The sequence below is a fragment of the Garra rufa genome, chromosome 10 (assembly GCF_049309525.1).
Source record: "Garra rufa chromosome 10, GarRuf1.0, whole genome shotgun sequence".
NCBI classification, from domain to species: Eukaryota; Metazoa; Chordata; class Actinopteri; order Cypriniformes; family Cyprinidae; genus Garra; species Garra rufa.
Genome location: NC_133370.1, coordinates 16,768,887 through 16,794,013, shown reverse-complemented (window position 1 = coordinate 16,794,013; position 25,127 = coordinate 16,768,887). Strand labels below are relative to the sequence as shown.

The 25,127-nt window shown below is 44.2% G+C and overlaps 2 protein-coding genes and 1 pseudogene across 2 annotated transcripts; all 3 read left to right on the top strand.

The window, feature by feature from the left end:
* Positions 1-2,219: 2,219 nt before the first annotated feature.
* On the top strand, positions 2,220-3,686 carry LOC141343512 (complement C1q tumor necrosis factor-related protein 3-like). The gene is made up of 3 exons (XM_073848075.1): positions 2,220-2,574; positions 2,934-3,059; positions 3,173-3,686. Exons 1-3 carry the CDS (start codon positions 2,325-2,327, stop codon positions 3,451-3,453), a joined length of 657 nt encoding a protein of 218 aa, XP_073704176.1. The 5' UTR covers positions 2,220-2,324; the 3' UTR covers positions 3,454-3,686.
* Positions 3,687-10,951: 7,265 nt separating this feature from the next.
* LOC141343688 (complement C1q-like protein 2) lies at positions 10,952-12,435 on the top strand (annotated as a pseudogene).
* An 11,229-nt stretch (positions 12,436-23,664) lies between these two features.
* On the top strand, positions 23,665-24,746 carry LOC141343675 (complement C1q-like protein 2). The gene is made up of 3 exons (XM_073848269.1): positions 23,665-23,938; positions 24,249-24,374; positions 24,466-24,746. The coding sequence occupies exons 1-3, from the start codon at positions 23,665-23,667 to the stop codon at positions 24,744-24,746; spliced, it is 681 nt and encodes a 226-aa protein (XP_073704370.1).
* The last annotated feature ends 381 nt before the right edge of the window (positions 24,747-25,127 follow it).

Sequence of the window (25,127 nt, the reverse complement as noted above, 5' to 3'; positions counted from 1 at the left end):
TTCAGTTTGCAAATGATCTTTTATTTTTTCTTAAAACAAGTCTTAAAAATAAGTTCTCCCAGATTTGAATAATTGCATGTGTTTTGGCAGATGATCATTATTTTCAATCATCCTCTATGTAACCACTATGAATCAACAGCTAATTTAGTCTCTTTGACTCTTGAGAAAGGAGATCACGTCTATGTGCATCTTAGTGAAACTTCTTTGATAATTACAGTCACCACAATTTATTTGTTGGCCATTTACTTTTCCCTCTTTGAATCTTACTAAATTCATAAAGCTCAAAGTCATAACATGTCTTTTTGCTTGCAAGACTAATATTTTATTCTGGTATGTTTTCATATGCATAAGAAATACATTTTTTAATGACAAGATGTAGTCCTGGTGAAATTTAGTGTGGTAAAACAATAGATGTAAAAGGAACAAGTACTAGACTGCTGTCAGAACATTTCATATTTAAACATTTTAATTTAAGCAACAAGCTGAGATAATCACATTCAAAAATTTAATTCAGCCTTGTATCAGAGAAGGGGGATTTCTAAACTTGCATATATTAGGAGCCATGTACCTATCCTATATATCCTATCCTGCTGTAATCTTTTTGCCGGTGAGTTTTCTCTATGATTTGTGTGAGATACCACTGGCCATGAATAAAGCATTTCAAAGGCATTGTCTGGAGTCCTGTCTGGTTAATGCAGCGCAGCAGATTCATGAAACAATAGAGATCCACCGAATCATCCGAATCACATACTTACCTACTATATAGCAGGAGAAAAACTGAAAGAGAATGTAAATTTAAAAAAAAGTATGTAAATACATTAATATAGGCCTAATACTGATGTAAAGATGTTCTTATAGCCCCGACATTGAATGCAAATCTATTTTAATAATATGCACAAAGAGCCCATGCTCCATCTCTCCATCCATCTACTGTAAAAAGGTTGAAGATCCCAGTCTAAACATTTCTTACTTTAACATCATAATACAGGCTTTTAAACCTTTTGACAGTGTTATTTTGTTGATGTGTGTATCATGTAGTTGAACAGGTGGACAAGTAAAATATATTCTTTCCTCATTATGAGTTAAACATTAATCCACCTGGAACAGATAATACGAGACACATTGGACCTTTTACTAATATTGCACTGGTTTTCAAAGATGTTTCCACAAAGAAAATCTAACCACTGGAATGTTTTCTTATGCGGTATTGCTTCTGTGTCGATTTTTGTTTATATGAAACTTTAAAGCAGGGGTTGGCAATCTTTAAAGCATAAAAGCGTCTACTAAACGATTAAATGTAAATTTATTATATTTAATTATTGCAGGTTTGTGTTTTATTCTGAGTTTTCATTTCACTGTTTTTATTCATTTTGAGAAATACTGAATCTGATTTTTTTTGCGAGTAAGATGAATTAATGCATGGTCACATTTATTCTAAAAATACAGTAACACCATGTTTACACAGTGCACACAATACCTCTGCACTAACTTCCAATTTTTCTTAACATGAAGAAAGGAGAGCTGCCAGTCAATACAAGTAACTGGCATTTCTTATTTAAAAAAAATAATTTTCTTCTAAAATAAAAAGTAATTTGTTACTTTATTAGTTACTAGTAATGTACTTAAAAGTATTCTGATTACGTAACTCGCTAATTAACACTAATTAAAACAGCATCTTTGTATTAAATCATTTTGACTTTTTAAATAATTTGATAGTTTTGGAATGGTTATGTCATAGAGAACTCTGTTGTGTATGTTGCATGTGAATTACTTGTCTGTGTAACTTACCTGAATTATTCATCATTTAAACATTAAACTTTCCCTTGTTTGTACCACTGTAAATCATTCTGATCTTTGGTCTTTTGTTATTTTTCTGCACGTGCGTCACGTTTTGCCCAATAACTAGATTCATTTTAATCTCTGTTTGTGTAATAAAAGGCATATTGTATATTGCATATATCTTTTCTGTAAGTAATATGAGCTGATCAGTTGATCCATTAGCAAAACATAGTTTATATACATATTCCCTATGAATTTAACTGTTTTTCTAATCGATGGGTCACGTTTTACACGTGATTACCTGCAATAAATGTTTTGTTTATTTCCTCCTAAAATGTATGGCATGAGTTCAACATAAATCCACCAGGGATATATCAGGAGCTTCAGAAATTTCTGGAAGTGAAACACATGCAAGCGTCTTGTGCAGGGCTGTAGGGGACCTTCATTTCTTCACTAACAGTTGGTAATTGCTAGAGGAAATAGCCAGCTCAGGAAAAGCGTAGAAAAGTTTTCAAGTGGTGTAACTGCAAACCCTTAAGCAAAAGATGTCCTGCACCATTTTGTATCCGCTACTGTTTCTTCTGTTCAGCTTTGCCTGTATGTCTGAGGTCCCGCAGCAAGAAAACGAAGTGCAGGATGTAGAGGAAAGAGGTGTTCTTTTGACCTCTGCTGAGTTTCAGCAACACTTTCTCACAGGGATCCACTCTGAGCTGGCAGAACTGAGATCCACTGTGAGTTCTCTGAAGAACAGACTGCAGGTCACTGAGGAAGAGCTGAAGCAGCTCAGAAGAAAAGGTAACATTCTGTCTGTTCTTATTTTACAAAATGAAAACCAATAGTGAATTAAAATAATTAAAAAGAAGAAAAATTTTTTAATTACATCTCTGTTTGTGTTTTTGTATTCACCATCATTACACTGCCCCACTGTTGATCATAAGTGTGGCAGATGAGTGTCAAGTAATTTCTGAACACATGCTTATAATTCAGTTACTTGTCATTTACTACCTAGTATTATTAGCTGAAATAAACATCTAAACAGACAGACTGTATAACTAATGGAAAGATATTAAATATAATGACATGTGTAACGAATTATATTATTCAGTAGTGTGCATGATTATTTTTTAACAAAATATGACTTCTGATTTACACAGAATATAAAGTGGCATTTGCTGCCACTCTTGGACCCATAGGTAACCTGGGACCTTTCAACACTGAGATAACTCTGGTTTACAAAGATGTCTTTGTAAATGAAGGAAGAGCTTACAACCCAGCCACTGGTATGTGTTCTTATACTGAACCTGTATCAGTGTTTTATATCACACTCTAAAAACTAACAAAATTTTTGAGCATAAAAATACCATTGTGAACTGTTGTGTACTGTATGTTACAGGTATCTTCACAGCACCTGTTAATGGCGTATATTTCTTCACTTTCTCTGGACATAACCACTCATCTAAAGCTATGGGTCTAAGACTCTTTAAAAATGGACAACAGATGATAACTGTTTACAACCATATTCAAGGTAACCGCTATGAAACTGGATCTAATTCAATCTCTTTGACTCTAGCAGAAGGAGATCATGTCTACATGCGTCTGCGGGCAAATACATGGGTCTTTGATAATGAAAATGACCACACTTCATTTAGTGGCCATTTACTTTTTTCTCTTTGAAGGTCTTATTAAAATTCATGAAGTTCAATATACCTCTCAACAAATCTCATGTAAGGGTAAAATAAAATCTTAATGTTTGTTCCCTCATATTTTATGTTATTTTATCTATCTCTTTGATTGTTCTATTAAAATGCATTGCTTGGAAATACAGATTTTACATTTGTTATTCTCCATGTTTACTTAATAAACTGACATATGAGATTCTCAGTTGTCAATTATTTCTAATTGAGTAATCTGTATGGAACGGGATGTCTCACGAGGCTGAAATCACAAGCACATTAGGCTGATAGCATGAGAAATCCTAACCACTGCAAAATACATTACATGAAATTCAATGCACATATTCATAAATGCACGTCAAGGGGAAAAATAAAACGTTAAGTATCATCTACAGTTGCTATGGCTTTACTTAAACCTCTATTCTGTAGGAAAACAAAACAGTGTCAAAAGCCTCAGTTTTCACAAGATTTTGCTTTTGTTTGTAGTTTTCATACATTTCTATTTCATTTATTTTCCTGACTTAATTAAACTGTAGCATTCTGTCCTGCAATAGAGATAAGTGAAACATTTATAAGCTGGTGACAAAAATGCCAAGTGTATTCAGAAGTCATACTCTAGCATAACATCGTCTAGGTTACGTAGGTAACCCTCGTTCCCTGAAGGAGGGAACGGAGACGTTACATGGGAATTCGCTTAGAATCCAATCATCTCTGAGCCTTATACAAAAGGCCAATGAAAATTGGCGAGTGGCATTTGCATGACGCGCCACGCCCCGTACATACGGGTATAAATAGCGACGTCATGCGCCAGTCAGACAGGTTCTTCGCTGAGGAGCCGGGTTGAGCCGGCGTCAGCGCGACGACAGGGACGTGGCAGGGGATGTAACGTCTCCGTTCCCTCCTTCAGGGAACGAGGGTTACCTACGTAACCTAGACGTTCCCCTTCAGTCGAATCACTTCGACGTTACATGGGAACTGACCCTATGGAACGAGCCACGTCCCTGCGCCGCGTTACGCAACGACCACGTGCCGGCAGGCGGACGTGTCAACAGGCGGACGTTAACGTAACCTTCCCAACGCCCTGGGGCCCGAGAAGGGGGGTCCCCAGGGATGCCAGAAACTGAAGCAGGGTTGGGGGGGCGGAGACATGAATTCTGTCCATGTGAAAATAAGAAATTCAATATATCCATAAGGGGTTTTAGGGATATACAAGGAAAACACAGAGGCCTTCTGGTTGACCCCTGGAAAAATATAGAGAAAAATAGCCACAACCTGCGGGGCGAAGGAGACCCGGCAGGAGCACAGTCAAGAACTACTCCGCGTCTAGCCCGGACTGTGGGGCATGGAGGACCCAGGTTCGCCGGAGGGAACAAACTGGGAGATAGCGCACGGATCCACGTGGGAATGGCACAGCAAGCCGACACTAGCCGTCCTTCCGGTCACCTGTCAGAACTCGGGAGGAGACGGCCTCTAAGCGAAGGTTGTAAAACCTGGCAAAGGTATTCGGTGTCGCCCAGCCGGCAGCTCTGCAGATGTCCGCTAATGAGGCGCCATGTGCCAATGCGTAGGAAGATGCAACACTCCGTGTGGAGTGGGCATGCAAGCCTAAGGGGCAAGGCTCTCCCTGATATAAGTAAGACAGTGAGATGGCTTCTACCACCCAATGTGCCAACCTCTGTTTGGAGACAGCATTCCCTTTCTGCTGACCTCCGAAGCAGACAAAGAGCTGCTCAGTGCGTCTGAAGTGCCGAGTGCGGTCTACGTAAGTGCGCAGAGCACGGACTGGACACAACGATGCTATAGCTGGGTCTGCCTCCTCCAAGGGCAGAGCTTGCAGGCTCACCACCTGATCGCGGAAAGGCGTGGTGGGAACCTTGGGCACATAGCCGGGCCGGGGTCTCAGGATGACATGAGAATCGCCGGGCCCGAACTCCAGGCACGCTTCGTCGACAGAGAAAGCTTGCAGATCCCCCACCCTCTTGATGGAGGCCAACGCAGTCAGGAGCGCTGTCTTCAATGACAGAAACTTAAGCTCAACTGAGGCGAGGGGCTCGAAGGGAGGTCCCCGCAGGCCCTGGAGGGCGACGGAGAGGTCCCAAGAGGGTACGAGGCGCGGTCTGGGAGGATTGATCCTCCTAGCGCCTCTGAGGAATCTCACGACCAGAGGGTGCTTACCTAGGGATGATCCATCCACTGCATCGTGATGTGCGGCAATAGCGGCAACATACACTTTGAGAGTCGAAGGGGACAGCCTGCGCTCCAACTTCTCTTGCAGGAAGGAAAGCACTACTGTAATCGTGCATCTCTGTGGGTCCTGTTCTCGTGAGGAACACCAGTCGACGAATAGACCCCACCTCAGTGCGTATGCCTGCCTTGTAGAGGGGGCTCGGGACTGAGTGATGGTTTCTACCACGGCCTGTGGAAGGCCGGCGAGGTCTGAAGCGTCCCGTCCAGGAGCCAGACGTGCAAGTTCCATAGATCGGGACGTGGGTGCCAGATAGTGCCCATCCCCTGAGAAAGAAGGTCCTTCCTCAAGGGGATTTTCCAGGGAGGGGCTGCCGCGAGGGAAATGAGTTCTGGGAACCAGGTCCTGGCAGGCCAGTATGGGGCGACCAGGAGAACCTGCTCCTCGTCCTCCCTGATCTTGCACAGGGTCTGTGCAAGGAGGCTCACTGGGGGAAAGGCGTACTTGGGCCCCGGAGGCCAGCTGTGGGCCAGAGCGTCCCTGCCGAGGGATACCTCGTTGAGGGAGACGAACTGCTGGCAGTGGGAGGATTCGGGGGAGGCAAACAGATCTATCTGGGCCTCCCCGAAATGCCTCCAAATCAGCTGGACTGTCTCGGGGTGGAGTCGCCATTCTCCAGGGAGGGTGGACTGCCGTGAGAGCTGATCGGCTGCACGGTTGAGTTCCCCCGGAATGTGAATGGCTCGTAGCGATTTCAGCCACGTTTGACTCCAGAGGAGCAGACGGCGGGCGAGTTGTGACATGCGACGGGAGCGGAGGCCGCCCTGGTGGTTGATATAAGCCACAGTCGCAGTGCTGTCGGTACGCACAAGTACGTGCTTCTGACGCAACGTCGGTCGGAAGCGACGAAGGGCCAGAAGCACAGCCAGCAACTCGAGGCAATTGATGTGCCACTGCAGTCGAGGTCCTGTCCAGGAGCCCGAAGCTGCTTGCCCGTTGCACACAGCACCCCAACCCGTGGTGGAGGCATCCGTGTAAACCACGATGTGCCTGGACACCTGCCCCAGGGGTACTCCGGCCTGGAGAAAGGCAGGGTCTGACCACGGGCTGAATAGGCGGCGACACTGCGGGGAAACGCCAATCCGGAGTGTGCCACGGTGCCATGCCCGTCTCGGGACTCGGTCGTGTAGCCAGTGCTGAAGCGGTCTCATATGAAGCAAGCCCAGCGGCGTGACCGCGGCCGCAGCTGCCATATGCCCCAGGAGCCTCTGAAAAGTTTTTAGAGGAACCGCTGTCTTGTGCCTGAATAAATCTAGACATCTCAGCACCGACTGAGCGCGCTCGTTGGTGAGACGGGCTGTCATGGAGACCGAGTCCAGCTCCACACCGAGAAAAGAGATCCTCTGCACTGGGGAGAGTTTGCTCTTTTCTCGGTTGACCTGAAGGCCCAGGCGGCTGAGGTGCTGAAGCACCAGGTCCCTCTGGTCGCATAGCACCTCTCGAGAGTAGGCTAGCAGAAGCCAGTCGTCGAGATAGTTGAGGATGCGGAAACCTGACAGCCAAAGAGGGGCCAGGGCCGCTTCCGCAACCTTGGTGAAAACGCGAGGAGAGAGGGACAGGCCAAATGGGAGAACTTTGTACTGGTATGCTCGACCCTCGAACACAAACCGAAGAAAGGGCCTGTGGCGAGGAAGAATCGAGACATGGAAGTACGCGTCCTTCAGGTCGATGGCTGCAAACCAATCCTGGGGACGAATGCATGAGAGCATGCGCTTCGTCGTAAGCATCTTGAACGGCAGCCTGAGAAGGGACCGATTCAGGACTCTGAGATCCAGGATGGGTCTTAACCCACCACTCTTTTTGGGCACGATGAAGTAGGGACTGTAAAACCCTGACCTCATCTCGGCTGGAGGGACAAGCTCGATCGCATCCTTCGCCAGTAGGACTGCGACCTCTGCACGCAGGACAGCGGCGTGGGTGTCTGAGTGGACACGGGTGTGAAGGACATCTCTGAACCTGGGCGGAGCTTTGGCGAACTGAATTGCATAGCCGAGACGTACCGTCCGTATCAACCACCGCGAGGGGCTGGGAAGCTGAAGCCAGGCTCCCAAGCGCCTCGACAGGGGTGTCAAGGGAACGTTGACCGACGTGACCGTGGTGGGGCAGCCTGGGGGGGGAACAGGGAGGGGAGACAAGCTGCTCTGAGCAGGGCCTACCTTCTTCCCAGGTTCCCGCGCTGGCGACAGACAGCTCCGTATCCGGCTCCGTATCCGTAGCCGAGGCCCCGGAGGTGAAGGAAATTGCTCTTTTATTGAAGTTGTGGGTACCGCCGACCCGTGGGCCGGCGGCGACGTTAAAGTACACAACCACCCCCGGCCCTCCACCGGGAGCGGGGACGCAGATGTTTTCGCCCCCTGAAGAACAAACTTCTCCACCTCCGGGTTGCCCGCGTCAGGGACGTTTCACGGCTCTTTTGCGGGTGTTCTTTGCAGGTCCCTGAGAGGCGGGCGGCGCCCCGCCCCCACGGCCGGCTCGACGTCGGGCCGTCTCGCTCTTGGGTTCGGCAGGCGACGGAGCAGGTTTGGTGGGGGCCGCGGGGGGGCACCCTCGGCGACGAGCGGAGGGAGGCTGAGCCACCGGCGGCGGGATGGGTTTGGACTCGCGGCGGGGCAGGATGTGTTGGATGGCCTCCCTCTGCTTCTGGACTGCCGAGAACTGCTGGGCAAAGTCCTCGACAGTGTCGCCGAACAGGCCACTCTGGGAGATGGGAGCGTCAAGAAAGCGAGCCTTGTCGACGTCTGCCATCTGGGCCAGAGTGAGCCATAGGTGTCGCTCCTGGACCACGGCTGTGGACATCACCTGACCAAGGGAACGCGCCGTGACCTTCGTGGCCCGTAGGGCGAAGTCGGTGGCGGCGCGGAGTTCTTCCATAACCCCCTGGTCGGGACCACCCTCGTGCAGCTGTTTCAGGGCCTGGGCCTGATAAACTTGTAAAATCGCCATAGCATGCATGCAGAACGCTCACACGCCCTGGACGGGAGATGCGGACGATCCCGCCAGGTGGCAGCGCCGCGCGGGCACAAGTGCACCGCTACAGCGCGCTTGACCCGGGGAATCGCTGCATACCCCCTGGCCGCCCCGCCATCGAGGGTGGCGAGGGGAGAGGAGCTGGGGCGGGGCCGTGATGAAAAAGGGGCCGGCCAAGATCTTGTCAGCTCCTCGTGCACCTCTGGGAAGAATGGGACCGAGGGAGGGCGAGGTGGAGCCGCGGGGGCCCTCCCCAGGAACCAATCATCCAGCCTAGAAGGATCGGCCGGGGGCGTCTGGGGCACCTCCAAACCGATCCCCCTGGCGGCCCGGAGAAGCATAGTCGACAGCTCGACGTCCACCTCAGACGGAGCGGCCACCTCAGCAGGGAGTCGCGCCGCCGAAGCGTCCGCCTCACCGACCGACTCTCCCTCTGATGCTGCGATAGACATCTCATCCTCCGCAGGAGCACCGAAGGAGACGCTCAGCCCGCTGGGCGGGGAAGCGTACTGCTCCGGGAACTCGACGGGACCACGCTGTGTGACAGAAGACCGCAGGGCTTTCTGGGCCGGCGGTGCGTTCTGCACGGTGACTGTTAAGTCCCCCCCGCGCCTGGCCGCGGTGGCCGAAAAGCATTGACGGCTTAACGACGGACCGCGGGAGGAAGACGGGGGGAGCCGCCTCGCGAACGAGCGGCGGGACTTCAGCGTGGTCATGGTCATGCATTCGCAATGAATGCATTCACCATCCATGAACGCTGCCTCAGCGTGCTCACTCCCCAAACACGTGAGGCAGTGATCATGTCCGTCCGCAGGAGGGAGGAAACTACCGCATCCTGAAGCGCACGGCCGAAAAGCCATTCTGAAAAGAACGTCTTTTTCGGCCGAGAGAAATTGCTCTTTTAGCTCCCGGTCTGCCCAGGGAAAAAGCCGCGGGGCGGCTGTGCACTTAACGGGACTCTCTCGCTGGAAAGCAGAGCGGCTGTAGTGGCCGTGAAAACGGCAGCCCGCAGGAGATCGCTGACGGCTGCAGAACGATAAGCTCTTTTAGTTTGCAGCACGTCAGAAGAGAGAGCAGGAACTCTGGAAGAACTCTTGAGATTCGTAGAATTTGTAGACTCTTTAGCAGAGAGAAACAGCAGGCTCAACATTCAGACGGATCTGAAGCGAAGAAGCTGTCTGACTGGCGCATGACGTCGCTATTTATACCCGTATGTACGGGGCGTGGCGCGTCATGCAAATGCCACTCGCCAATTTTCATTGGCCTTTTGTATAAGGCTCAGAGATGATTGGATTCTAAGCGAATTCCCATGTAACATCGAAGTGATTCGACTGAAGGGGAACAACTAGCCAGCAGAAGAAATAATAAACATTTAATATACTATTCAAAGCAAAGGTTTATGTAATGATTGTGTATGGTTATGATGTAATTCACCCCTAACATGAAGTGGCATTTGGCACCAGACTTGCAACAGATAACTTCGGACCGTTCAACACTCCAGTCACACTGGTTTACAATAATGTCTATGTGAATGAAGGAACCCAACAACTGGTATGTGTTCTTATACTGAACCAATGTTTCACACTGAAAATAAACAGTATAATTACTTAAAACATCACTGTTAATTGTTGCTGTACTATTACAGGTATCTTCACAGCACCTGTAAAAGGGGCATACTGCAGTTTCCCTTGACATAATCGCTCAACTAAAGTTCTGAATTTAGGACTCTTTAAAAATGGAGAACAGATGGTATTTGTTTTAGGTGACCGCTATGAATCAACAGCTAATTCAATCTCATTGAGAAAGGAGATTGTGTCTATGTGCGTCTCCATGAGACTTTGTGGGTCTTTGATAATTACAGTCACCACAATTCATTTGTTGGCCATTTACTTTTCCTTCTTTGATAGTCATTCATGAAGTTTAAAGTCATAATGAACATGTCTTTTTGCTTGCAAGACTAATATTTTATTTTGATATGTTTTCATATGCATGGAAATACACCTTTAAAGTAAAGCTGTAGGCCTGGTGAAAGTGTGGTAAAACAACTGATAGAGGGAACAAATACTATGCTGTCTAAATATTAAATCTTCAAACCTTTTAACCTGAGCAACAAGCTGAGCTGATCAAATTCCACTTTTTACCTAGTGACAGTGAACGTGAAGTGCAAAATGTTCATGGATCAACATCCTTATTGATGTTTTCTCATTATGAGTTAAACATTAATCCACCTGGTATATAATATCAAGTCACTATCAGCAAGCTTTTCATTTTTTTGTAACACTTGCACTACTCAGACATCTAATAAAGATTTTAACACAAGAAACATTGGGACCTTTACTGATATTTCACTGGTTTGCAAAGATGTTTCCACAAAGAAAATCCAACCACTGGTATGTTCTCTTATGCGGTATTACTTCTGTGCTGATTTTTGGCTAAAGAAACTACAATTATCTGAGCATGTTAGCAAAAATGATACAGTACAATACCAGTCAAATGTTTGGAACAATGTTTTTAAAAGATGTTCATTAAGTCTGCATTTATTGGATTGTATCAAACATATATTAAAAAAATGATTTAAAAAAAATATTACAATTTAAAATTATTTTTTTCTACTTTAATATTTAAAACTGTAATTGATTCATATGATAACAAAACTGAACTTTGAGGACACATTTCTCCAGTGTTAAGTGTCAGATGATTCAGGTAGGTATCTTAGGTTAATGCCTAACTATGACAAACTGACAAATTCATAGTGCACAGTCTACTCTTCAGTTTGCATTCTCATTCAGTCCACAACTGGTCAGGTTATGTGATGGTGACAGATTTCAAAGCCCTGTAATATTCTATATCTGCTGATGCTTCTTTTGTACAGCTGTGCCTGTATGCCTGAGGTCCAGAAGGAAGAGAAGGAAGTGCAGACTGATAGCACTGAACATTTGAATATGGAGGGAAGAGGTGCTGTCTTGACTTCTGGTGTGTTTATGCAAACCTTCCTTACAAGTCTTCACTCTGAGCTGGCAGAGCTGAGATCTACTGTGAGTTCTCTGAAGGACAGATTGAAGATCACTGAGGAACAGCTGGAGCAACTCAAGAGAAGTGGTATCTCTGTCTGTCTCTGTCTGTTCTCATTTTAATTATGTACAATTTACAGATGAGGAAATGAGTGCACAAAAAATACCTACTAATGGGTAAAAAAAGAAGAAAAAATGTACACAATGGTTAGTGTGTGAATCTTTTGTGAATTTCTATGCAGAAAAATATAAAGTGGCATTTGGTGCCACACTTGGAGTAACAGGAAATACCGGTCCATTCAACACTGATGTTACACTGGTATTCAAAAATGTCTTTGTGAATACTGATAAAGTGTACAACCCAACAACTGGTATGTAGAACCAGTAATATTATGCATACATGTTTGACAAAAACTACATGATGAGGATGTTGGCAAGCATGTCAAGACTATGTTCATGATTACCTATGCAATTACAGGCATCTTCACAGCCCCTGTTAAAGGCGTCTATTTCTTCAGTTTCCATGGGATACACCCTTTCATCTAAGAATATGTGTCTGTATCTCTACAAAAATGAACAGCAAATGGTTGCTACAATCAATTATGCTTTAGGTGAACGCTATGAAGCAGCGTCTAATTCAACCATTTTGACTCTGGAAAAAGAAGATCATGTCTATGTGCGTCTCAGGGAAAATACATGGGTATTTGATAATCCACATAACTATCCTACATTTTCTGGCCATTTACTTTTTCCTCTTTGACAAACTTGGTGGTACACTTTTATTTGGTGGTAACCTTTCATTTTTTGTATTTATTGACTTCTAACTGCCTTTTGAAGTGACTTGTAACAATGCATTGTAACACTGAATATCTTGTCTATTAAAACATTTTAAAAACAATGTAATAATTGCTTCAAATATTAAACCTGCATCTTTGTGTTGTCTCTCTTTCCATTACTATTAAGGTTAGTTAAATAAATTTAATATCAAAGTGTAATTGGCTTTTATATTCAGCAGGTTTGTTTTTTTGAGTATTCACTTTGTTGATAATTTTGGGGTTGTTATGTTATGTTATAGGGAGGTCTGTCGTTATCACTTACAGTCATTTGCATGAATTACTTTTTTGAGTAGCTTACCTGAATTATTCACCTGAGTTACATATCCAAGTTCTACAGTCAGTTGTGTAAAATCATTGAAGAAACTACAACATATTGTCAGGCTTTATTTAATAACTTAAAGGAGAACTCCGGTGTGATTTTGACCTAAAGTGTATTGAATCATGATACCGAGTGTGAACGTACCTTGCATATCTCATCTCGGTTTGTGTCCAGCTGTCCAAAATCTGGGGTCAGTTAGCCGATGCTCACAACAGGTTGTCATTGAAAGTCAACAGGGCATCGGAATAGCCATGTAAATAAATCACTGTTTTACGCCATTTACGAGGCACAAAGTAGCTCCACGCTTCATTGGTAGACTTCCAAGGGCCCTGACATTTAAAACGAGACATTGAGAACTCAGAAAAAGCACCGGTAGTTTATTTACAAGAAGATTTATACAGACAGTACCTGGAAAATAAAATCCGGTCGCCGCCATCCTGAACTTAGTCACGATAAGTCGAGTGTCGAGCACCAAGGAATTTATCAGGTTATCAACGTATCAGGTTGTAGTTTCCTTCGTGCTCGACACTCGACTTATCGTGACTACATTTAAGATGTTCCTGGTGGAAGATGTCTGTATAAATCTACTTGTAAATAAACTACCGGTGCTTTTTCTGAGTTCTCAATGTCTCGTTTTAAATGTCAGGGCCCTTGGAAGTCTACCAATGAAGTGTGGAGCTACTTTGTGCCTCGTAAATGGCGTAAAACACTGATTTATTTACATGGCTTCTTCGATGCCCTATTGGCTCTCATTGACACCTTGTTGGGAGCATCGGCTAACTGACCCCAGATTTCGGACAGCAGGACACAAACCGAGATGAGATATGCAAGGTACGTTCACACTCGGTATCATGATTTAATACACTTTAGGTCAATATCACACCGGAGTTCTCCTTTAATAAATAACTTTATTTAATAACTTGTTGTTTGATTTAAGTAAGCCACTGGTCCGAGTCATTACGTTGCAAAGCTCGCTGCTGTCACTAGCCAAGTTTTTATCAAATTTTTGTGCTGTTTTGTTATCAACAAAGTGAATATGCATTTAAAAAATTGTGAAATTTGCTGTCTACAGCCTGTTCCCATCCAACTGGCCTTTTATCGATAAAATGGTGAATTGTCCCATAAGTTTTGGTGTAGACTATCACAAAAAGCATGTTATTTATCCATTTAAAACAAACTTAATTATAGCCTATTATTAAATTGTACAGACCTATACATTTTCTGTAGGCCTATACAAATTAATAATAGGCTAGGAATAAAATAACCTAAATGAACATTCCTAAAAATGATGACATGCCACTTGTTAAAACAAAAGAATATCATCCGCAAAAATTGAACTGGTTTGAATGGCTTTACTGCAGAGCAATTCCTGTATGCAATATAATGCAATATAATATAATGCAATGTAATATAATTATAAATGCGAAATATAAATGTCACTGTTATTTGATGGTTGGTGTGGTGAATAAGCTGTCAGCAATCAAAATATTCAAAACGATAGTTTTGAGAACATGGCTGAGATCGTGAATTTGATGTTAAGATCATGTCATTCGTAACTCTGATGAGAGCAGTCTCAGTACTATGATACGATCTAAATCCTGATTGAAAATCCATTTTTCTCTAAGAAGGAACATAGTTGTGAAGATACTACCTTTTCTAGTATCTTGGACAGAAAAGGAAGATTCAAAATCAGTCTGTAATGAACTTTTGAAAGTAAAGTAGTTCATAAAGTCATTACTGATGTGTGGTGTTATTGGTCAGCACCTGTTGATGCTTTATTTTTGTTATTTTACACACTCTGTTGAACAAATACCTGGGGTTGTATTTGTTTTCTTCTAAAAGAGATGAAAAGTAATTAGATATAACATTTCTTGAGGCTTTTCTGTAGGAGAAAGTACTTTCCCTCCATGCAATATGAAATACCTCTAGTTTTGTTTTCTTCCAGCTGCGCTCCATTTTCTGGGCTGCTTTCTTTGGTGTCGGACTGTTTTCCTTAATCTTAAGCATAAAGGAGTAACCGTATCTGCAGTGCTAAAAAAGAGAGAGTCCAGTTTATGTTGCATTATTTTTTCTGAGCTATTGGATATGCTAAGGAATTGAGACAAGTCAGGAAGATTATTTACAAAGCAGTCTTTTGTGGTAGAAGTACTGGTTCTACCATATGTTTAACATGTAGTTGAATTTACAATTTTAGCTATATGGAGTATACACAAGACTAGATAATGAGATATCATTGCTCTGCTGCAGAATTTCAATGTCGTTAACATCAATTCCATGTGACAGTATTAAATCTGAAAATTAGACAATGACATTTAGACAATGAGTAGGAATAGAGTACAGAATGTCTATAAATTTATATATAAAACTACGTTGACATGCACACAGACATAGTAGGTGGACTTTTACGTGCTTTTCCCAAACCAGGGAAGTGACGTTGATGTGTCGCCATTTGTAGTTTTTGAGACTAGTAGGGATCGGGTAACAGTTGTTCCACTTCAGTCGTTTCACTACGACGTTACATACAGTTGCAATCGAAATTATTCAACCCCCTTGACCTGCAAGACATTTTGCTGCAGAGAACACAATTTTGTAAAAGCAACTCAACAAAGGCATCAGTACACTATTAGAGAAATGTATAAATACACATTTAAGTAATTCTGAAAACGGAAGCTGATGAATAATAAAAAAACTAATTGGCTCTAAATGTTCATGTTCAACATTATTCAACCCCTAAAAGTCAAATTTATTGCAGAATCAATAAAAGCTGCCTGTAAGTGCTTTGCAGCTTCTGTCACCTTTCTACTGCAATCTTGGCCCATTCCTCGCCTGAAAAAGCTTTGAGATCACTGATAATCTTTGGTTTTCACTTTGCCACTGCTTTCTTCAAATTCAACCGAATGTTTTCAATGAAAATTAAACCTGGAGACTCAACCGGCCACTCAGGTACATTCCATAACTGATCCCTTAACCAAGCATAAGTAAATTTTGGATGTATACTTTGGGATGACTGTCCTGCAGAAAAGTCGATGGATCATCAGCTTCAGTTTTGCACTAAAGGCATCACAATTCTTGCCCAAATGGCCAAGGTTCACATTCACTGTGAACGCATGACCATGGTCACGCTGAAGAACCGCCGCTCCTTTGCTAGGCGGCTCTCCTCATTGCCCTGCGGCAGCCGTGGCGAGGCACAAGGGGGACTTATGAGTCACCATGCAGAACGTGCCACCGGCTCCCAAAGCCCCGCGACCTTCTCCACCCCAGCATGGCCCCGTCGAGTGGCCAAAGCAGTACGCTTCCCCACAGCCTGGTCTGAGCGTCTCCTTTGGTGCTCCACAAGAGGAAGAGATGTCAGTCGCAGCATCAGAGGGAGAGTCTGACGGTGAAGCAGACATCTCAGCGGGCCAGCGCCCTACTGTGGTCGCTGCCCCATCTGACATGGACGCTGAACTCTCAGCTATGCTCCTCTGAGCCGCCAGGGGGATTGGCCTGGAGGTGCCTCACGCGCCGCCGGCCGATCCCTCTAGGCTGGACGATTGGTTCCTGGGGAGGGCGTTCCATTCTTTCCGGATGTGCATGAGGAGCTGATTAAAACATCGCACTCCAGCTCCTCCTCGCTCGCCCCCCTCAATGGCGGGGCTGCCCGGGGATACAAGTCGGTTCCCCAGGTTGAGCGTGCTGTCCTGGTGCATTTATGCCCGCGTGGCGCTGCCACCTGGCGGGACCGGCCGAATCTACCCTCCAGAGTGTGTGAGCGCTCGTCCGCTCTCACGGGCTGCGTGTATCGCGCTGCTGGAAGGCTGCTTCCGCCCTGCACGCCATGGCCGCTTTGCAGGTCTACCAGGCGCAGGCATTAAAACATCTGCACGAGGGTGGTCCTGATCAAGAAGTGATGCAGGAACTCCGTGCCACCACCGACTTCACCCTCCGGGCGACGAAGGTCACGGCACGGTCTCTTGGTCAGGTGATGTCCAAGGCCGCGGTCTAGGAGCAACATCTATGGCTCAATCTGGCACAGATGGCAGACACCGACAAAGCTCGCTTTCTCGACGCTCCCATCTCCCAGAGCGGCCTTTTCAGTGACACTGTCAAGGACTTTGCCCAGCAGTTCTCGGCAGTCCAGAAGCAGATGGAGGCCATCAAACACATCCTGCCCCGCCGCGAAGCCACCATCCCGCCGCCGGTGGCCCAGCCTCCGCCTGCCCGTCGCCAAGGGCGCCCCCCCGCGGCCCCCAAGAAACCAGCTCTTACACCTGCTGAGGCCCACAATGCCAGGCTGGCGGCCCAGCACAGATCTTTGCAGCCATCGACCTGAAGGATGCGTACTTTCACGTCTCAATCCTTTCTAGTCACTGACCCTTTTTACGGTTTGCCTTCGAAGGTCGAGCATATGAGTACAAAGTGCTTCCATTTGGCCTGTCCTCTGAAATCGATACGTGCCATTCACATACCAAGAGAACTCAACTGTGCAGCGGATCAGCTCTCACGGCAGTCCACCCTCCCTGGAGAATGGCGACTCCACCCTGAGACAGTCCAGCTGATTTGGAGTCCTTTCGTCCAGGCTCAGATAGATCTGTTCGCCTCCCCCAAATCCTTCCACTTCCAGCTCTTTTACTTCCTGAACGAGGCTTCCCTCGGCAGAGACGCGCTGGCACACAGCTGGCCTCCGGGGCTCAAGTACGCCTTTCCCCCATTGAGCCTCCTTGCACAGACCCTGTGCAAGATCAGGGAGGACGAGGAGAAGGTCTTGCTGGTTCGCCACACTGGCCCACCCGGACTTGGTTTCAAGAACTAATTTCCCTCGCGGCAGCCCCTCCCAGGAAGATCCCCTTGAGGAAGGACCTTCTTTCTCAGGGGATGGATACAAATTTGGCACCCGCGCCCCGACCTGTGGAACCTGCACATCTGGCTCCTGGACGGGACGCATCAGACCTCACCGGCCTTCCCCAGGCCGTGAAAAATACCATCACTCAATCCCGAGCTCCCCGAGCTGGGGTCTGTTATGTTGACTGGTGTTCCTCTCAAGGAGAGGACCCACAGAGATGCACGATTGCAGTAGTGCTTTCCTTCCTGCAAGAGAAGTTGGAGCGTAGGCTGTCCCCTTCGACCCTCAAAGTGTACGTTGCTGCCATTGCAGCGTATCACGATGCAGTAGATGGAACATCCCTGGGTAAGCACCAACTCATTGTGAGGTTCCTGCAAGGTGCAAGGAGGATTAACCCTCCCAGACCACACCTCGTACCCTCTTGGGATCTCTCCGTCCCCCCTCCGCGGCCTACAGGAGGCCCCATTTGAGCTACTTACGTCAGTTGAGCTGAAATTCCTGTCACTTAAGACAGTGCTCCTGACTGCACTGGCCTCCATCAAGAGGGTAGGGGACCTACAAGCCTTCTCTGCCAGTGAAACGTGCCTTGAGTTCGGGCCCGGAGATTCTCACGTCATCCTGAGACCCCGGCCCGGTTACGCCCATCCGCGATCAGGTGGTGAACATGCAAGCTCTGTCCCCGAAGGAGGCAGACCCAGCTTCTGCACTGCTGTGCCCTGTTCGTGCTTTGCGCATATACGTAGACCATACTCGGCACTTCAGACGCACCAAGCAGCTCTTTGTCTGCTTCGGAGGTCAGCAGAAAAGGAATGCTGTCTCCAAACAGACGTTGGCCCATTGGGTAGTGGAAGCCATCTCCCTGTCTTAGTTATATCAGGGAGAGCCATGGCCCTTAGGTATTTGTGCCCACTCCAATAGGAATGTTGCCTCATCCTATGCGTTGACTCATGGCGCCTTACTAGCAGATATCTGTAGAGCTGCGGGCTGGGCGACACCTAATACCTTCGCTAGGTTCTACAACCTCCGCGTAGAGGCCGTATCCTCCTGTGTCTTAACAAAGACTTCAGGTGAGCGGGAGGACAGCTGGTGTCGGCTTGCTGCGCCATTCCCACGTGGATCTGAGCGCCATTTCCCAGAATGTTCCCTCCGGCGAACCCTGGGTCCTCCATGCCCCGCAGTCAGGCCTAGATGCGGAGTAGTCCCTGACCGTGATCCTGCCTGGGTCTCCTTCACCCCGCAGGTTGTGGCTATATTTTTATATTTCCAGTGGAGAAGACCGCTGTTTCCCTCGTGTATCCCTAAGAAGATTTATGAATATATTGAATTATTCTCATTTCCACATGTGAAGATCTCATGTGCTCTGCCCCCCCAACCCATGCTTCATTACATCTGGCATCCCTGTGGAGTCCCTCTACTGGCCCCCAGGGCGTTGTGCAGGTTACGTTACAATTTCCATCTGCTTACACGTCCGCCTGTCAGCACGTGGGGTTCTGCATAATGCGGCGTCTGGGTCGTGGCCTGTTCCATAGGGTCTGTTCCCATATGTAACGTCGTAGTGAAACGACTGAAGGGGAACGTCTAGGTTACGAAGGTAACCCTCATTCCCTGAAGGAGGGAACGGAGAAGTTACATCCCCTGCCACGACCCTGGCGTTGCGCTGACGCCGGCTCGATCCGGCTCCTCAGCAAAAACCTGAATGATTGGCTGCATGCCGCCATCTTATAAACCCGAATGTACGGGGGAGTGGCTTGACATGCAAATGCCACTTGCCAATTTTCATTGGCCTTTTGAATAAGGATCAGAGATGATTGGACTCTCAAGCAAGTTCCCATATGTAACGTCTCCATTCCCTCTTTCAGGGAACAAGGGTTACCTTCGTAACCTAGACGTTTTTAATACACTCATGGTGGACTTACAAATTTTCCAATGCAGCGTTTTGTGAGAACATACCATATTTACACTACTATAGAAGTTTGGTAAGATTACTTGCACGTTTAGTGGTGCAATTTACAAGATACATCACATGTACCATGTACGGCTGTAGCAAGCTTGAATATCTCCGTCAATGTTTGACTAATGTAAAAAAAACTTCGGATGGGGCATTTAGATGGGCTTCGGAGTGCATAGCAATGTAGTCAAATCTACTCCGAACCATGACTTTAAGAGTAAAATAAAACCATTACAAAACATGTTCTTTTGAGGATAAAACCTTAATGTTTTGTTAATTTATGTCATGTTACTTTATCTCTGCCATGACATATATTATTATTCATGGTTTCATAATTAAAAAAAGAAACTGATACATTGGACTCTGATTAAATCAACAAAATTTAAGGATGCATGCCACTGTATATATGCCACCTGCTCTTTCAAGGCTGGCTTTCTTCACCAGTGAACAAATAACATACAAACACTTAAACCTTAAGCTAAAAGGACACTATACACATATGTATACATATATATGTATGTATGTAAAGTATTAAATCTAGGGTATGATTTTGACAATGAGTAGGTCCGGATATGTTGAGGTGATGGTACTTTGATGTCATCAATCAGCGCAGTGCAAAAAACAAACAATTGGTTATTTTTGGCATTTAGAAATCCGGATGCAAAAGTGTCTCCAGAAAGTGGCACTTCTGATCACCTTACGATACGTATTATCCAACTCCAGTAGAGTTTAGAATGTCTATAAATGCTGAGCCAAATGCATATTTTTCATTATCAACATGGATATTGTAATCACTAACAATTAAGGCTGATGACACACTGGTCTTTTTGAAAAAAAAAAAAAGGCTTTTTGAAATTATTTAAAGAAAAAAATTGCCACCTGTAGACAAAATTCAGTAAATTCTTTGATAAAGTCTGTATGGTGCCCTACATACATACAAATATTGTGCGAGCGACTGTGTGTGTGTGTGTGTGTGTGTGTGTGTGTGTGTGTGTGTGTGTGTGTGTGTGTGTGTGTGTGTGTGTGTGGATTGTGTGGATATCTTCTCAGCACCTGTAAAAGGGGCATATTTGTTCAGTTTCTCTGGACAATTGCTCATCTAAAGTTCTGAATTTAAGACTCTTTAAAAAAATCAAGAACAGATGGTAATTGTATATTTGTCTCCGTGAGACTTCATTGGTCTTTCATAATAACAGTCACCAAAGTGCATTTGGTGGCCATTTACGGTCGCCATGATTATCCCAAGTAAGACATGATCCTGGATCAACAATATATCAACAATGGATCCTGGTCCAAAAATATAGACCCAAACACTACCCCTAAACCTAACTATAATTTATTTCTAAAATAAGAGGGAAATTATATGAATGAATAAGATGGAGGCGAATTAACAAGGGTGTAAAAGCATCTAACTCTGATCAAAAACTTAAAACTTACATTTGCTGAAATGTTATCTCTCAATTCTGATTGGTTGATTGAAATGTTGTTCCAGGGTCAACAAGGATGTTGATCCAGGAACATGTACTTGGTGAAATCCCGTTCCCCATCGGGGTCCGGGATTTCACCAAGTGCAAAATGTTCCTGGATCAACATCCTTGTTGATTCTGGAACAACATTTCAACATTCAGAATTGAGGAATAAGTTTACAAGAAAGTTTAGCCTTACAACCAGAGTTAGGTGCTTTTACACCCTTGTTATTCAACTGTCATTTCCTTCTCATTTTAGGGATAAATTATGGGTAGGTTTAGGCCTGCTGATGAAAAGATGTTCTTATAGGCCAGACCTAGAATGCAAATCTCATTTTTTTACAACATGTATGGGAAGTCTTTGCTCCATCTCTACACTAATCTCCTTTAAATAGAACGAAGACCCCGGTCTAAACATTTCTTTCTTTAACATCATAATACAGGCCAAATAAAGTACGGATACATGTATTATTTTCTCATAATGAGTTAAACATTAATTCACCTGGTATAAAATATCAAGTCACCTTCCAGGCATCCTAGGTGTGTATGACTTCCTTCTATCAGACAAATGCAATCTGAGTTACATAAAAAATTATCCTGGCACTTACAAACTTTAGAATTGCAGGGGTGGGTGTTTCTCTTCATCAGTCTAAAACAAGTCCAATAAAGTGCATCCATCCATAATAAAAAGTTCCTCACACGACTCAAGGGGGGTGAATAAAGTCCTTCTGTAGCGAATTGATGAATTTTTGCCAGACAATTATCCATATTAAAAACGTTATAATCACTTTAATCTAGCTTGTGCCAACTGGTTGTACACGGAAGCCCTTCCGGGGGGATGATGTAGGATGTCTCTGTGTTGCGTGTGCACCAATGATAAAGTGATTATTACGTTTCAAATATGGATATTTATTTTTTTTTTTTGAAAGGATTGATTCTATTCTAAAGCTTTGAAGTGCCAGGATAATTGTTAATATAACTCTGATTGCATTTGTATGAAAAAAAGGAAGTTATTTACACCTAGGATGCCTGGAGGGTGAGTAAATAATGGTCTAGTTCTCATTTTTGGGTGAACTAACCCTTTAAAATAAAAAAGATAAAAAAAATTAAAAGATGGTACTCAAAACCAACACACATTTTTGATAATTTTAAGTAGTTTTTCATCATTTTCCATGGTGCTCCTGACAGCCGGCACAGTGGTTGGGTAACACTGCCCTATCATTACCACACCACCTGTGTTATTTAGCCTAATCAACAATCAAAATCTGTGTGGCAAAGCTGTCAACGTACTGGACAGTACTAGTCATATATACAGAGTGTGTTTATGGTCACAGACAGCACACCTGTTATTCTTTTGTTTTTTTGTTTTTCTATTCAGGCAGTTGTGGTCTAATGGTTAGAGAGTCAGACTGGTAGCCTGAAAGTTGCAGGTTTGAGTCTCAGGTCCAGCAGGGATTGTCGGTGAATAACCAGCGCTCTCCTCCACCCTCAAAACCACAATCCTTAAGCAAGGCACCAAACTCCCAACTGCTTCATTATATGAAGTTAAATTAAACAATCAGACTAAACATATTGTAAGTATTGCAATACAGGCAGGATTTGGAAAGGGAAATGTGTGTAATCACAAATATGTTTTGCATAGTTTTATCTAGTAAGAATACAACTGCAAATCTCCGTAACTGGAAGTAATACGAATTTAATCTGAGACCTCAAACATTTCCAGCTGGTTAAACTTAGAAATGAAAGTTCATCTGCTGTCTTAAAAATGTGAGTTAACTCAACTGGAAGATAACCTTTGTTTCAACTCACAAATAGTTAAGACAATGGAATATTTAAGTTTCATTTTTAAAAACATGAGTTCAAAACCCAAAACTTGTCATGACAATTGGAGTTAAAGAGAATAAATAAGTTCAAATAATTGAATGGTGCTATAATGTTTTAGCTGTATTTTTTACTAGTAAGCACTAAATTTGAGAGCTCTCTAACTGGCATTGTTAGTCATAAGAATTGAATTGTGGAGCTCTCTGATTCAATGCTTTCTTGCAAGAATGCAATTGCAGAGCTCTCCAATTGGCATTGCTAGTATTTACAGAATTTATAGGTCTTTTACTAGTAAAAATGCTATTCTGACAAATCATTTTGGCTTATTCTATTAATTGATACATGCTTGCCTTTACTTCGAGTTGACAAGGAAAATTTGCAGTGTCATGCATACAATACGTGGCATGGGTACGTGACGTGTACATCCTGCTACAATATCAGGTGCAGAAGGGATTTCTGGAACTGTTGACTCGTGCAATATAAATAAACTGGCAATGATTGCTGCTTGATAATCTGTGTTTTTTATTGACCACACATCACACGACTGTGTTACATAATTAACAAAAGACTACCACACCAAGACAAGAGGGGGCGGAGCAAGATAGAGAGACTGCATAATCACATAGAGTTAGTGATGTCACACATATCAATGTTCTACAAGACTCAAAACTTTAAATAGCTTTCGTAGAGCTTGTGTTGTGCTTGTATCTTTGGAAATAGCGCAATTCAGCATAGGAACGTGTTCAAGTGGTGTGACTGCAAAACCTTAAGGTAAAGATGTCCTGCATCATTCTGTATCCACTGCTGCTTCTCCTCTTCAGCTCTGCCACTTTGTCTGAGGTCCAGCAGAAAGAGAGTGGAGTGCAGGCTAATGAGACTGAGTGTTTAAATGTAACTGGTTTGAAGGAAACCAGCGCTCGTTTGGCTTCTGAGTTTCAGCACATTTTCACATGGATCGACACTGAGCTGACAGAGCTAAGATCCACTGTGAGTTCTCTGAAGAACAGATTGCAGGTCACAGAGGAACAGCTGGAGCAGCTCAAGAGTAAAGGTAACCTTCTGTCCGTTCTCAATTCACAAAAAAAGCACGTAAAAATGACTTTACATGGGGATGGGGGGGGGGGTTAGTTACATAACTGTGTTTTTATATTCACTACTATTACATTCCTCACTGTTGATAAGAAGTATGGCAGAGTAATTGAAGTTTTACTAGCCAGCAGTCGACATAAAGATATTTAAACATACTATAAACTACTGTATGGAAAGATTTTAAATATAGTGAGATGATATCTGTAAATGTCACATTATGCAGTAGTGAGCATGACTATTTTTTAACAAAATATGATCTCGGATTTTCACAGAACATAAAGTGGCATTTGGTGCCTCACTTGGACCCGTAGGTAACGTCGGACCTTTCAGCACTGATATAACTCTGGTTTACAAAGATGTCTTTGTGAACGAAGGAAGTGCTTACAACCCAACCACTGGTATGTGTTCTTATAAGGAACCTGTATTAATGTCGAAATAATCAGTAAAATTATATCAGCATAAAAACTTTATTTGCTGTGTATGTTACAGGTATCTTTACAGCCTTTGTTAAAGGAGTCTATTTTTTCACTTTCTCTGGACATAACCGCTCATCTAAACCCATGGGTCTAAGACTCTTTAAAAATGGACAACAGATGATAACTGTTTACAATCATCCTCTAGGTGACCGCTATGAAACAGCATCTAATTCAATCGCTTTGACTCTAGAGAAAGGAGATCAAGTCTACATGCGTCTGCGGGAAAATACATGGGTCTTAGATAATGTAAATGACCACACTACATTTACTGGCTATTTACTTTTTTCTCTTTGAAAGTCTTATTAAATTCATGAAGTTCACTATACTTCTCAACAAGTCTCAACAGCAGACTCTTCAAATCCTGATTCACTTAAAAGTAAAATAAAAGAATTACAGAACATGTTTATGTTATTTTGAGTTCAATGCTTGCTTGTTGTATTTTATCACTTGGAAATACATTACAGATTTGATATTTGTTATTCTCCATGTTTCCTTTATAAAGAAATTTAGAAACTGACAGATGAGATTCTCAGTTGTGATGCTTTGTGGTTGACTCATTTGAATGTAGAAAAAAAACTGTGCAGAGAGATTTAGAGAATGTAAATCAACACATTTTACAAGTCGAGATTTGCCACCTGTTCTTTCTCTCTTCACATGTGAACAAATAACACAAAC